The sequence below is a fragment of the Castanea sativa genome, chromosome 1 (assembly GCF_040712315.1).
Source record: "Castanea sativa cultivar Marrone di Chiusa Pesio chromosome 1, ASM4071231v1".
Classification (NCBI taxonomy): domain Eukaryota; kingdom Viridiplantae; phylum Streptophyta; class Magnoliopsida; order Fagales; family Fagaceae; genus Castanea; species Castanea sativa.
The window spans coordinates 71,705,362-71,720,390 of NC_134013.1; the positions used below are offsets into that span (position 1 = coordinate 71,705,362).

General features: G+C 34.4%; 1 protein-coding gene across 1 annotated transcript; it reads left to right on the forward strand.

Moving 5' to 3' along the window:
- Nucleotides 1–12,144: 12,144 nt before the first annotated feature.
- On the forward strand, nt 12,145–14,693 carry LOC142622363 (pectate lyase). The gene is made up of 4 exons (XM_075795816.1): nt 12,145–12,323; nt 13,039–13,696; nt 13,875–14,117; nt 14,469–14,693. Exons 1-4 carry the CDS (start codon nt 12,145–12,147, stop codon nt 14,691–14,693), a joined length of 1,305 nt encoding a protein of 434 aa, XP_075651931.1.
- Nucleotides 14,694–15,029: the final 336 nt, after the last annotated feature.

Below are 15,029 nucleotides of genomic sequence, written 5' to 3' on the forward strand. Positions count from 1 at the left end.
ACTCCATTGTGTGGTGACCTATAATGCCTAAAAGGGTTTTGAAAGAACTAGGTGGGTAGAGGAGCATGATTACATACCGATTCACTACATTCATTCACTACCCATTTCATACCCAAACCAATGATAAATAAAGTCAAAAAAACTTGAAAGATCATGATAAAAATAAAAGCCTAGAAATGATGAATAAAATTTTGATAATTACATACCCATTCCCATTCATTACATTCATTCACTACCCATTTCATACCCAAACCAATGATAAATAAAGTCAAAGAAATTTGTAAGATCATGATAAAAATAAAATGATGAATAAAATTTTGATAACAAAAACTATACAAATAAATACTCAAAAAATTAACACTAACAAAACAAAGTTCTATAATTCACAATATTGATAAATTAACTAAGTTATGTTAACTATCTACAAAATAAATGGTAAAACTCTTTAACCCACACCCATAGACAACATACCCAACTACAATGACAATCAAATTATGCAAACCCTTACCTTAGATATGAATTTGCTGAGAGGGAAGAGCAGTGAGAGTGGACAATGTGGTTTTGTGAGAGTGAGTGGTGTGAGAGAGTTATGGTGTGAGAGAGTTATGGGTGAGTGAGACTTAGTGAGGGTGAGTGAGTGAGAGTTAGTGAGGCTGAGAGCTCTGTTTTAGGTTTTCTCTGTGTGTTGTTACTGAGGGTCTTCTGTGAGAGTTAATGCCACGGGCTGAGTTTTTAAATAAACATGCCCAGAGGAAATCAAGTCTATAAGACTCGAGTTACTATCATAAAACTCGAGTCTCTAAGACTCGAGTTCCATGCGTATAACAAACATAATTTAAAAATAAGATATAGTAAAACTCGAGTTTTATAAACTCGAGTTTTATCTAAACCCTAAAACGAGTTTTAGAAACTCGAGATCCAGGTGGCATTTTGTCCACCTCAGCAAGCCCAAAGCGAGCATAAAGCGAGTTTTTGAGACTCGATTTATTATGTGAATCTCGAGTTTCAAAAACTCGAGTTGTTATTTTCCTTTATAGTTTCAAACAATGCCTAACTTACTATATTCATGCCATCCACACTGCTAATCTGCACATTCCCCCGTCAACTAAGGGTCTTTTACATCTTTCTTTTCTTTTCTTTTCATTTTCTTACAAATACTCCTCTCTTACACTCCCCCACTCTCTCAGGTACTGCCTCACAGGGACGGACCCAGGTGGGGCCCAAGAGGCTCGGGCCCCCTTGGGTTCAAAAATTTATTTAACTTATTATATATTTCATTTTATAATTGAACTATTTTCTCCTCAATAAACATAGCTAGTTTCACTCAAATAGCAACTATCCAATAATAAAAAATAAAAAAAACAAAAACAATAAAAATATTCACAAATGTGATTGTATTTTAGCCAGTTAAAAAACTTAATAAAAAAAAAAAAATTCACAATGGTAATTGTATTTTAGCAACAAAAAAAAAAAACTATTATACCACCAAATAAACAAAAACTCATGTGTTATTGGAGAAGTTAAAACTAAATTTTTTAAAACTATAGTAAACTAGAATAAATATCAGTTGACTATAGCAAGTTGTTAAAAATAAAATATGTACGTTTTTAGACCTCTTAAAACAATCAGATTAACCTAGTTATTTAGCCAAGTTATCAACTTAGGTAAATTATGCAGATTTAGGTTAACACAAAACAATCATATCATGCAAAGTAGCGGAAATATAAAGAACACAATGATATGATGACTTAGGAAAACCAAACCGGTAAAAAACCTGAGGAGGATTTAACCTAACTATCCTCAAGGTAAAACTGAATCCACTATGAAAGAATCGAAGTTTGTACAATAGCGACTTAGACCACTAACATCCTTTTGCTACCCACCAATAGAAAACTTACTAACACGACCACATACAAGCTCCGAGACCACGGACTCCTTCTTTCTTGGATTCTCCAACAAGTACAAGCACTCCCGCTTGTATATCTTTAAGCTCTTAATGCAGCAACTGAATGATCATCAAGTTCTTGACATAATCTCCTTCTTGATAATCCTAAACTTATGTGAAGGCAAGCACCTCTCAGATCTCACAAGAGATTCACACAAACAGCAATATGAGCAACATAAAAAATGTGGCTAGGGTTTGCCTTTTATACTTAGGGCAAAACATAAAACCCTACACGTCATATGGGCTTAGGGCTGAGCTGGAGATTTTGCAGAAAAAAAAATCTGCATGACTTTCGATCGGTCGAGTCTAATTCTCGATCGATCCAGCCAGACAGAATTGCACAGTAACTTCTACAGCAACTCGATTCCAACTTTACATAAAAGACACATACTTTGAGCAGTCTAAACACGACTTAAACTTTTTGATCATGGTTTGCTAACATTACAAATTAGAGTTCTAATACATTTAAACCTAAAGGTATTAGAACCTAACAAACTCCCCCTTTGGCAATCTGTGACAAAACACAAAACATATCACAATGCTCAAAGTTTACATATAAACAGCCTATTACAAATATAAAGCCTAACATAATAAATTCAACCTAACTACTATCCATCAATTGCAGGTGTAGACAGTAGTACGACTGAATCAACCTGTATATTCCTGTAACACTTAAACGCATAAACACATGTGTGGAAAATACAAGTAAAACAACATAACTTCTTGAATTCACATAAACATAAACTAAAAGACATATATCATGAATAAACTCATCAATATAGATCATAAAAAATAATGTAGCACAATGTGAAACAAGAAATATCTCCCCTTATCATGGACAATCCAACACAAACATCATGAGCCAAAAGATACATACAAAGTGAAGCACCTAGATACAATCTAACAACTCCACAGCTCCAACCAAGTCAAAAAAAATCTCCCCCTAACTACAAAAATTCCTCTCTACACCATATATGCACTCCCCCTTTTTGTGACGAATTGTCAAAGGGCACTCACTAATCATCAAAAGGAGGTGGCAATCTAATACTCTCCAAATCTGCTCGCAAGGCACGAAACTCATCAAACATGTCCACCAAAAGCTGACCATGAGCCGCCTGAACAGTCATGACAGTCTCTAACATATGTCGAATGTCCGAATCATCCGAAGTAGATGACGAAGGAACATCAGCAGCAGTAGCAGCAAGAGGATCGTCAGACACCTTAGCAAAAGTATCACCTATCGAGGAGGGAGGAGGAGGAGGTACATCACCCAAAGACTCAACCTTAGGACGTTTAGAGCTTGCTTTCAACTGAACAGTCCTCTGCCTAAGAAAGGTGGCACCTATAGGAGCAATAATATGAACAGACTCAGATGTGGAAAACTCCTCTAAACCAAGATGGAGAAGAATCCTATGAATAAAAACAGGATGAAAAAGAGTATGAGAAGTAGAGGAACTCCTATAAACTTCGTTCAAAGAACGAAGAAACAAATGAGGAAAACTAATAGGAGCATCCGTAACAAAGGCATACAGAAACACGCATCGCTTAATAGGAATGGTGTGCAGATGAGATATAGGCCACAAGGAATGACATGCAATCCTAAAGAAAAGATAGTGAACCTCAGAGAGCTCAGCAGTAGTGATTCGAGGATCAGAACCCCACTGGATAGAAGACCCAGTGATGTAGGACACAACGTCATCTAGGGGAGGAGACACATCATAAGGATAGACAGGATGCTGAACAAGAGGCACCCCAAGAGCAGCAACCACTACCGAAGGGGTAATGGTGTACTCATCACCACGAATCCAACTCCTGAGAACAGTGTTGGAGGGGGTTAAGAAAGATCTAGAAAAGGCAACCAACCCCTACGCTCAAAGTTCCGCCTAATCTCGAGATCTACCTCATCTAAAAGAACCCGTCGCTCAGCCCAAATGCTTCTCTTAAGATTAAGAGTCACAAAGGTCTCTTGGTGCTTCGCACTCAAGAATCTGTCACTCATAAAGGATGGGGTAGAAGAAGAAGAGGATGACCTATTGGCTCTTGTTTTCCTAGGCATTGTGCCAAGAAATGAAAAGACACACAGAAAGGAACCAAAAGAGAGAAACAAGAAAAACCAAGGACAAACTGCAAGTTAGCACAAAAAAATATAGAAAATATCAATTCTATATGATGCATGAACATTGTAAGCAAATGATGCATGCTCTAATGCAGGGAGAGTAAGTCCAAATTAACTTTAAAATCACAAAATTGGCTTAAGCATAGAGTTTATATAAAAAACCCAACAATTTGAAAAACCACTTGTACAATTTTCAAGACATTGACCAATTGATCATTACACAAGGTAGATAATACATTAAAATGATCAAATTAATCAATCCAACAAGCCAATTTCATCAAATTAAACTTAATTGAACAAAACCCCCAATTCAGGTAGTTTCAAGCCTTAGAATTTTAAATTTCTCACAAAACACCAAATTGATCAAATTAAATTATCAAGAATAGTTGGAAAGTACCACACAACAAAAACACATTGATCAATTGTGAAAGAAATAGCCTAAATCATCAAAAACCCCTAAAAATCCTCAGGTGCGAAATACCTATTAAAATGCATGATCTAATGCATGAAACATGAAAATAAATAAAAAAGGAAGGGTAGAATGGACATACTAGCCTTAAAGGACAAAATCCTTGCAAAGAATTTAGAGGAAAACGACAAAAATAGACTTTGACTCTTGGACCTGTTGAAAAAGAGAGAAAAAGTTTGAAAATTCTTTTGAAAAGTGAAGAACACATGAACTTTAATCCTTTTTAAAAAACTTCCTGTGCGATTTTCGATCGGTCAAAAATTAGGTTCGATTGATCGAAAAACCTTTGATTGATCCAACAGCGATTGAGTACAGATCGAAACAGATAGAACATGATCAAAAATTTAATCGCAATTTCGATTGGTCGAGAAACAGCTTCGATCGATTGAAATTCAGGAAAAAACAGTTTTTTGAAAAACATAGCATTTTTATGCAGAAACACCTCAAAGTAAAGAAATTTATGAATAAAATACATTAGTATGTGATGAAATGCTTTTCAAAAACACAAGACTTAAGCCCAGATTTCCCAAAAATTAAGATTTTCACTCAGTTCACCTTAAAATCTCAAACTTCAAAACACATTTTACATACAAACTCAAGGAAGTTTCAATCTTGGATGGCCAAAACAAAATCACACACAATATCATGTACAAAGTTTAACGAAAAGAAACTTGTGTAGTGTGTGCAACTAGCAAAAGCTTGAAAGACATGTGAGGTGACATGTGTATAGTAATTAAGCACAATTTCTACAAAATCCATCACATACAATCAAAAGAGACTATCCCTTAAAGAGTTACACCATATAACTCTCACATCTCCTAGAATAAAAGCTTGCAATCATGTAAGTTTCTTGATGTGCCTCATAATGTATACACCAATTTTATTTGTTTAGAAACTTATTAAGAATTAGTCGGGATAATGTACACACCAATTTTAATTGATAGTGAGAATTATAGTCCAATAATGTACACACCAATTTTATCATTTAAACCAAGGCTACACCTTATGTTCTTTTTATGCATATGCTACACTTTCTCGAGCACAAAATCTTATGATATGCACTAAGGTGTTCATGATTGGCTAATAAACAGTGGTGAGATGGTTATTTATGCCTTTCTCAAAAAGTTCAAGTCTGACAATCAAAAGCATGTGATTTCAAGATCAAGATCATGCGATCAAAAACTACAAACATTTTCCCATACAACATGCACTTCAAAGCTCAAACTAATAAAGTGCAAGAAAATAAGCTCATCCAAGCTAAAAAAGGTACCTAAACATGTTGTGTAGAGAAAATATGGCCAACCTTGATATCAAATCCAAGACAAAAATGCAAAACACATTTTGGTTCCTTTTTTTTTTTATACTTTTTTTTATTATTATTATTATTATTTGATAAAAAAAAAATCCTAGAATGAAATGCATGAATGCTATGCAATGCAAATCCTAGAAAAACAAAGAAAACGAAAGACAAGAAAAACAAAAAGAATGGTCACAAAGAGTAGAGCAAAGAAGCACAGGGATCATGCCAGAAAGACTCACTTAGATTGAGTCTTTTGCATCCAAAGCTTTTTAGGTGCACCTTGAGCATTGAAGTTCTTACTCATATTAGAATTATTTCCAACTCCAATATTGGAATAAAAGTTTAGAGCCTTTACCAACTCACTAATAAGTACCATAGGATCTTGTGCTTGAGGCACAAGTGTTTTTGGTTTATTTGCTCGCTTAGCAACTTGCAGCTTGAAACAGTTTGGACGAATGTGTCCAGACTTTCCACAAAAATGACAAACCCAAGCAGGTCTATCATGAAACTTCCCCTTAGAAGGATTAAAAATCTTAGGTTTAGACTTTTGAAGATCAACCCTAATCTTTCTCGGAGGTATGACTTCTACAGGTTTGACAACCTCACACACAGGAGGCTCAGAGGAAGGAACAAAGTTTATGGAATGTGTTTCAGAAACAAAGATGCTTTCTACAAAACCTAACTCAGTTTTGTCTAACGGAGACTTTTGAACACTCAGCATCAGATCAAGTTTGGAACTAGCAGACCTATTAGTTTGTTCTCTAGCAATAGATAAATCATGTTCCAAATTCTTAATTTTATCAAGCAAAAGCATGTTCTCATTCTTCACATTATTCAACAGTTCATTAGCATCAAACAATTTCACAAGCAAATTTTTCTTTTCAAGCTCAAGAGATGCAATTTTCTTTAAGCATTCTTCGCATCCTTTGCAGCAATTTTGCAAAGTTTATTGTAGGCTTCTTGAAGATCTGCATCCTGAGAGAGTTCCCTATCAGAAGGGTTCTCTTTACCAGTCACACTTTCATTGACTACAACAGTAGCAGTGAAAGTAATGAAGAATCCATTCTCGTCACAACTAGACTTATCATCAAAAACTTCATCATCACTAAGGGTTATAGCCATATCCTTACCCTTAGAACTCAAGAAAGTTGGACATTCAGATTTCATGTGACTATGCCCTTGACATCCAAAACATTGAGGACCCATAGAATTATTAGAAGATTGACCTACTTTTTCTCTAGGTTTTTATATTTTGTTAACCTTAGTGGGATCATTTTTCCTACAGTTTCTAGGTTCTTCAGTGTTTTTACCTATTGCTCTTCTGTTGCTATTTCTAAGGAAATTCTTAAAGTTCTTGGCAAGGTAAGCAATCTCGGTAGCAAAGAGCTCATCATCAAATCCACCAACATCAACATCATCAACAGACTTAAGAGTCATTGATTTGGATTTGTTAGTTTTGGGTAGGTCCAACTCATAGGACTGAAGAGATCCTACAAGTTCATCAACAGAGATTGAGTCCACATCCTTACTCTCAGTAATGACAGTCACTTTGGGTCTAAAATCTTCAGTTAAAGATCTAAGAATCTTCCTAACAAGTTTAGGTTGATCATAGATTTCACCCAAGTTGTATGCAGAATTAACAATGTCATTAAGTCTAGTATAGAATTCATCAAAAGGCTCATCATCAAACATCCTAATACTTTCAAATCTAGTTGTTAATTGTTGCAACTTATTGATCTTAACTGCCTTCGTGCACAGTTTAGAGGATATTCCAAGCAGTGTGAGCAACCTCAACATTAGAGATTCTCTTAAATTCCTCCATAGAAATAGTATTAAAGATAGCATTCATAGCTTTGCTATTGAAGGCAACTCCTTCTTTCTGAGAAGTTTGCCACTCACTCACAGGAGTAGTGGGCTTCTCTCATTCGTATTCAATGGAGTTCTAGACCCTCTCATCAATGAATTTTAGGAATGTTTTCATCCTGACTTTTCAATAAGCATAATTATTCCCATCAAAGTGAAGAGGGATAAAGAGTATCCGTGTTCCATGACAACAGGAGTTAAGGATCAGCTCAGAGATCAAAAGATCTACAACAAGAGAGCTACCCGCTCTGATACCACTTGTACGTTTTTAGACCCCTTAAAACAATCAGATTAACCTAGTTATTTAGCCAAGTTATTAACTTAGGTAAATTATGCAGATCTAGGTTAACATAAAACAATCATATCATGCAAAGTAGCGAAAATATAAAGAATACAATGATATGATGACCCAAGATAACCAAATCGGTAAAAAACCTGGGGAGGATTTAACCTAACTATCTTCAAGGTAAAACTGAATCTACTATGAAAGAATTGAAGTTTGTACAATAGCGACTTAGACCACTAACATACTATTGCTACCCACCAGTAGAAAACTTACTGACACAACCACGTGCAAGCTCTGAGACCACGGACTCCTTTCTTGGATTCTCCAGCAAGTACAAGCACTCCCACTTGTATATCTTTAAGCTTTCAATGCAGCAACTGAATGATCATCAAGTTCTTGACATAATCTCATTCTTGATAATCCTAAATTTGTGTGAAGGCAAGCACCTCTCAGATCTTACAAGAGATTCACACAAACAGCAATATGAGCAACATCAAAAACATGGCTAAGGTTTGCCTTTTATACTTAAGGCAAAACATAAAACCCTACACGTCATATGAGATTGGGGCTGAGTTAGAGATTCTGCAACAAAAAAAAAAACAATCTACACGACTTTTGATCGGTCGAGTCTAATTTTCGATCGGTCGAGCCAGGTAGAATTGCATAGTAACTTCTGCAGCAACTCGATTTCAACTTTACATTAAAGACACATACTTTGAGCAGTCTAAACATGACTTAAACGTTTTGATCATGGTTTGCCAACATTACAAATTAAAGTTTTAATACATTTAAACCTAAAGGTCTTAGAACCTAACAAAATACAATAGTTATTAAGATTATATATCTTCCTTCAATTAAAACTCAAATTCTCTCTCTTCCTTTGTTATTCTAATGAGGTTTTTATATTATTTTTAATGGAGTGATAAAAAAAAATAGAATATTTGATATCAAGTGTATTGTAAAGTAAAGTGGTAAAAAAAATAAAGTAGTTTTTTAAGGTGCTAAAAGTTAAAATTTTTAGCACCACTAAAAAAAATCCTAGCCAACTTAATATTAAAAAAACATTATTTTGTTTTGTTTTTGTCTTTATTGGTAAATGATTGCATCTTAATGTATTTAGAAACAATGATTTTGTGTATTTATAATTTTTTTAATACTATATTAATGCATATTTGGAATTTTTTTTTTCTTTATACTTAGGCCTCTACTAGCTTAATATCTTAGGTCCGTCTTTGACTCCTCACCACCACCTCCAATATCTTTTTCCAGCAAGGTTTACTAGAAACTCCATAGGAAAAAGGTAAGGCTCATTCATCTCCACTATTTGAGGTAAATTTTTTTAATCTTTTTGGTGGGTTTGTATGATTTCGTAGAGGCTTTCTTTATCTAAGTTTTAATAATGATACCCATGTGATTTATGACTTTTAGAAGTGATATTCATGTTTTTATATGTATGAGTTTTGTGTTGGTGAAATTATTTGATGAGTGGGTTTATAGTTTTTACAATGGTGGCTATCTAAATGGTGAAGATTTTGGAGTTTTGGCTTTTCAATGTGAAATAAATGGTGAATATAATTTTTATTGAGTTTATTTGGAGCTAGTAAAAGATTTAAATGGTTTGTGTTGGAGGATATTGTGATTTTGGTTTCATGGGTCTCTTGATGATGTTGTGTAAATCTTATGGAAGCTACTCATAAATCGTTTAGATTATAGTATTAGGAAAATGATATTGAATGGGTTAATTTTATAAATTGGAGCCTATGCCTTGTGAATTAATTTGTCGAGAAACTTTGGAAGTGAAATACATTATTTGTGAGGTCAAATACTAGACTTGCCTAATTAATTGCTTAGTTAGCAATTTATAATTCATAGGTAGATGCAATGTCAAGCTTTATACTTATTGTGATAGGTTTGCTTAATATTGTTTAGCTTCTAGCTAATCTCATTTGGAGTTTGGAAAATTAGGCTTTTGCGGGTTGTGAGGCAAGTAGCTTTTTAATCGGATTTTTTTGGAAAATAACCATGTTGCATAAACGTTGTTTTTGGGTCAAACACATTTTGGAAAATTATTTGTGGAACTATGTTTTCTTAAAAAGTGTTGTGTTGTGACCCTACTATATATGATTAAATATGAAAGTGCATCATATTTCTTATTGCATATTGAGAAATGTATGATTTGTTAGCATGTAAAAGACTAGCATCTTTGATTAAATTCTTGATAATGGAATTTTATGGATTTATCGCATTAATTGCAAAATATAAAGATGCTGTATCTTGACCTATGTTATTTTGGAAGTTAATACAAAATCATTTTGACAAGAAATGAGTTGAGGGCTTTGAGAACCTTGTGAATATCTTGGGCATTCAAATATTTTATGAAACTACTTGGAAGTGAATTACGTATTTTGAATTAAATGTAATTTGTGAGCTCTTTATCTTCTACCCATGTGTTGTGATATGTAATTACTCAGTGATAACCTAATTAGATACTATAGTCTGTGTGACATTGGTATCTTAGCACCCATCTTTGTGATGGTTATTGAGTTCCGTCTTTGTGACAGCGATGAATTCCGCCTTTGTTGCGGCATATTAGTTCCGTCTTTGTGACGGCGATGAGTTCCGTCTTTGTGATGGTAAATTTGTTCCGTCTTTGTGATAGCATTGTTATATGGCCTTGGGTTTGGAATTGTATTGTTATTGCTCACAAAATATAGTATATAGTTTAATGCGAGCATTTTGAAAAGTTTTGTGCTGTATCATTCTAATCATTCTTGTCATATTATTTTTGGAAATGGTTATTAGAATTTATTTGGAAATTTTCAAATTATAACGTGTTTTGTAAACTATTCATCATCATGAAACTTATATTTCCCCCACCTCAATTAATTATGCTACTTACTGGGCTCTGTCTCATTCTATCATTTTACAAACTTTTTTAGAGTAGGCAACGATCATTTTAAGATAACTTTTGGTGGCTAGCAGTAGTTAGACTAACTATTAATGGAATGTGTACTTTTGTGATAGTGATATTTAGATGATGTATATCTTAGTGTAGGCTTAACTCCTTCTTTCGTATTTTATAGTGGTTATGACTTTATTTCTACTGATGAAACAAATTAATGATATGTAATTATATTTATTTAGCCCTCCATTCTTTCGTGACCAATAATCCTTGTAATTATTGTATAGAGCTAAAACTTACTTTAGGGGTATTTTTAATGGAATTATTATGATAATTCTTGATGTTGGTACTTGATATGAATTGGTACTTGATATGAATTATCTGGATTGAATTGTCAAAAAGGGAAAATCTACAAGTACCCTTAAGATGTTTTTCTCATGTTTTGGACCCTTTTAGGTTTGGGGCATGACACTTTCTTCCTGTGTAAATTTGTACTAAATTGGATATTTGGTCAATATTTTCATTTCAGGATGCGTGTTATATTCGTATCATATTTAGTACTCAAAAGCACCGGAGAGAAGTCAAATCCAAATTAAAATATATGTACTCTTTGTTTTTTTCTTTTTTGTGTGTGTATAATTAATGAAGCTTGATTAAGATCCAAGCGAGTAAAATACTAAAATCTTTTTAACAATACCATGAATTCTTGACCACAAGTAATATAGTCGCCACTATCTATCGTTCTATCTAACAAATCTTGTGCACACTAAAAAAAAATTCTAGACTATTGTTTTGTTTTGTTTTGTTTTTAAAGGGAAAGAAAGAAAACCGCTGCTGTTAAATTCCAACGAAATTGGAGTGGTCATGGGTTGCAACTTGCGAGGTAAAGTAAGCCGACCAAATCCTGGCTTATCACAGTTCACAAATCTTTTTAACTGTCAATCGTTTGAACAGGATCGATGGTTTCCCACTCTCTACGGTTCTAATTTTAGACCCATAAAACTTCCTTAGTTTGCTATTTAATCACCCCAATTGTGTTCACTTATAACTTAGACCAGGGACATGCTGCCAAGTGATAAAAAAAACGTAACCTTGGTTCAATAGGCTATTCTGGCAAGGTCTTGATCCTCTAGTGCACCTTGCGTAGATCATTTCAAGACCTTGGCCATATATAGTAAAAATATTCTCATCAAAAAAAGAAAATTTTACAACAAAAGTAGACCAAAACAACGTGCACATATAGCAAATCAAATGGTGGCAGCTATGCTAAGTTTCATTCTTTTCGCTTCCTTTGCTGTACTAATCCCAGGCCTCCAGGCCAATATTGCTGAATACGACGAGTATTGGCTGCAACGAGCCGAGGAAGCAAGGAAGGATGCCCTCGAGGCCTATCACCCGAACCCAGAAGAAATCACTGAGCAATTCAACACCCATGTTAATGAGTAAATCCAACAATTATTCACTTTGTTTTTTTTTTTTTAGAAAGAATTATTCACTTTGTTTAATTTCATTAAGTAATATATTAGAGACAATTATATATCAAACATCAGTTATTTTACCATATATATATATATATATATATATATATATATATATTAGAAGCATTTTACCATATATATGTTAGTAGCTTTGAAGGGCTAAGATCCTCCTTGGTAATTGGAAGCATTTAAATGCTAGTAATTAGTAATTATAATCGTATATCATTTTACATGGTTTACACATTTTTTTAGTTACGATATCTACCTAAATTATACTTTTGAATACTGTTAATGAGTGCCCTTAAGACAATTATTAATAAATTATTTTAAAAATATTTTGACACAATTTTTATAATAAATAAAAAAAAATTTTAAAACACTAATTTTTTTTTCTATAAAAACTTTTTAAAAATAGTTCACTAACCACTCTTAGAACATTCGTTAATATTTTTCTATTTAGTTTGTAAGAGATGGAGAAAGTGGATTTCAACCCCAAAATTTTATCACGAGGATATTGAATAGTACCCTATATTGTTTGATGAGGCTCTTAGCATGTAGTCATTTACTGTGTAAGGTTTAGTTTCATTGTAATGTATGGGTCTAATATGAAACAAAGGGCTGCAATGTGAACGTAAATATATTGTTTTGATTACATTATGTGGTTCATGAACTCATGCAGGGTCTTCGAGGGGACCAACAGCACAAGGAGGAGTCTAGGTCGAAAGAAATACAGAGGTCCATGCAGGGCCACAAACCCAATTGACCGGTGCTGGAGATGCAAGAAAAATTGGGCTACAAACCGCAAGGGTTTGGTAAAATGCGTCCTAGGGTTCGGACGCAAGACCACTGGAGGAAAGCGGGGAAAATACTACATTGTCACGGATTCCTCTGACAACAACGTGATGGCACCAAAGCCGGGAACCCTACGTCACGCCGTGATCCAGAAAAAGCCCTTGTGGATCATATTTGCACACAGCATGGTGATCAAGTTGTCCCAGGAGTTGATTGTGAACTCACACAAGACCATTGATGCACGCGGGGCTAATGTTCACATTGCCCATGGTGCTGGAATTACCATTCAGTTCGTTAAGAACGTGATCATCCATGGGCTTCACATACATGACATTGTTGCGGCACCAGGTGGCACGGTTAGGGACTCTGTGGACCATATGGGGTTTAGGACAGCGAGTGATGGAGATGGAATTTCTATCTTTGGATCCACAAATATTTGGCTTGATCATCTTTCTATGTCCAATTGCCAAGATGGTCTTATTGATGCCATTCAAGGATCCACTGCCATCACCATTTCAAACTCCCACTTCACCCATCACAACGATGTAAGTCTACCTATATTTCATGGTTGGGATTAAATATTATAAATATAAAAATGTATCAAATGTCACACCATTTAAGATAATTTTTCAACGATGTGACAATTTGTACATTATTAAGTTTAATAAATAAAATTTAAACTGTAAAATGGATATACCATGATGAGTTATTGTGATGGTGCAGGTAATGTTGTTTGGTGCAAGTGACACCTTTGAAGGTGATAAAAAAATGCAAGTCACATTGGCGTTCAATCATTTTGGAAGGGGATTGGTGCAGAGAATGCCAAGGTGCAGATGGGGTTTCTTCCATGTTGTTAACAATGACTACACTCACTGGCTTATGTATGCCATTGGAGGTAGCCAACACCCTACCATTATAAGCCAGGGCAACCGCTTCATTGCTCCACCTAACGTTGCTGCAAAGGAGGTAATTAATTTGTTATGTACATGCTAAAGTAGCCCATGAAGATAACTGTGATAAAATTGCCAATATGGAAAATGTAAAAACATTTATCCATCTTATGATAAAAGGCTTAAAAACTAACTTGACGATGAATATAATTTGTGACACATTAATAGCATAATTATATAAGTTTCTTAATTACATTTTCATTGTCTGTTTTAAAAATTGACATATTAGTTTGTAAGGTTTATATAACAAAATTTGTAATAGGCTAATAGTTATGGCATCACTCTAGCCAATATGTAAGTTCTAACTCAAATGATATTTCCATACTACGTAAACTAACAGTCATTTTGTTTTTAATGGGTGTTTTAGGTGACAAAGAGGGACTATGCCACGCAGGATGTATGGAAGAACTGGACATGGAGGTCAGAAGGAGATATTATGATGAATGGAGCATTCTTTGTTCAATCTGGAAACCCTAGCAAGAAGAGACCATACAGCAAGAAAGACATGATCAAGGCGAAGCCAGGGACATTTGTCACTAGACTCACTCGCTTTTCAGGTTCACTAAACTGCAAAGTTGGAAGACCTTGTTAGAATACAACTATCTCATTATTATAAATGGAGAGTAAATTTTTACATGATGACTTACAAAAGAATAAGTGAGAAAATTTCATGTGTTTGTTTGATTCTTTGGCTCGACGGGTAAGGAGAGAAGTTGAGATACGTGGGAGTATGTCGGATAGGAGGATGAATACAGAAGCTTTGAAATGACAATTTTATGGCCTAGATGGTTTGTTGGCTTATTTGCACTCTATTCTCGGAGATGGTATATGATGTATTCGATCAATATATATAATCAGAGACATGATTGGGAGAAAAATTAATCCTACAAATGTTAATTCGTATAAATAAAAATAATAACTACATAGG

What these genes read in the sequence shown, in the direction of transcription:
- LOC142622363 (XM_075795816.1), top strand. Translation starts at nt 12,145, where the DNA reads ATGCTAAGTTTCATTCTTTTCGCTTCCTTTGCTGTACTAATCCCAGGC. An exon ending in TTCAACACCCATGTTAATGA is followed by an intron (nt 12,324 to 13,038) that starts GTAAATCCAACA and finishes GAACTCATGCAG; the next exon opens with GGTCTTCGAGGGGACCAACA. An exon ending in CTAACGTTGCTGCAAAGGAG is followed by an intron (nt 14,118 to 14,468) that starts GTAATTAATTTG and finishes TGGGTGTTTTAG; the next exon opens with GTGACAAAGAGGGACTATGC.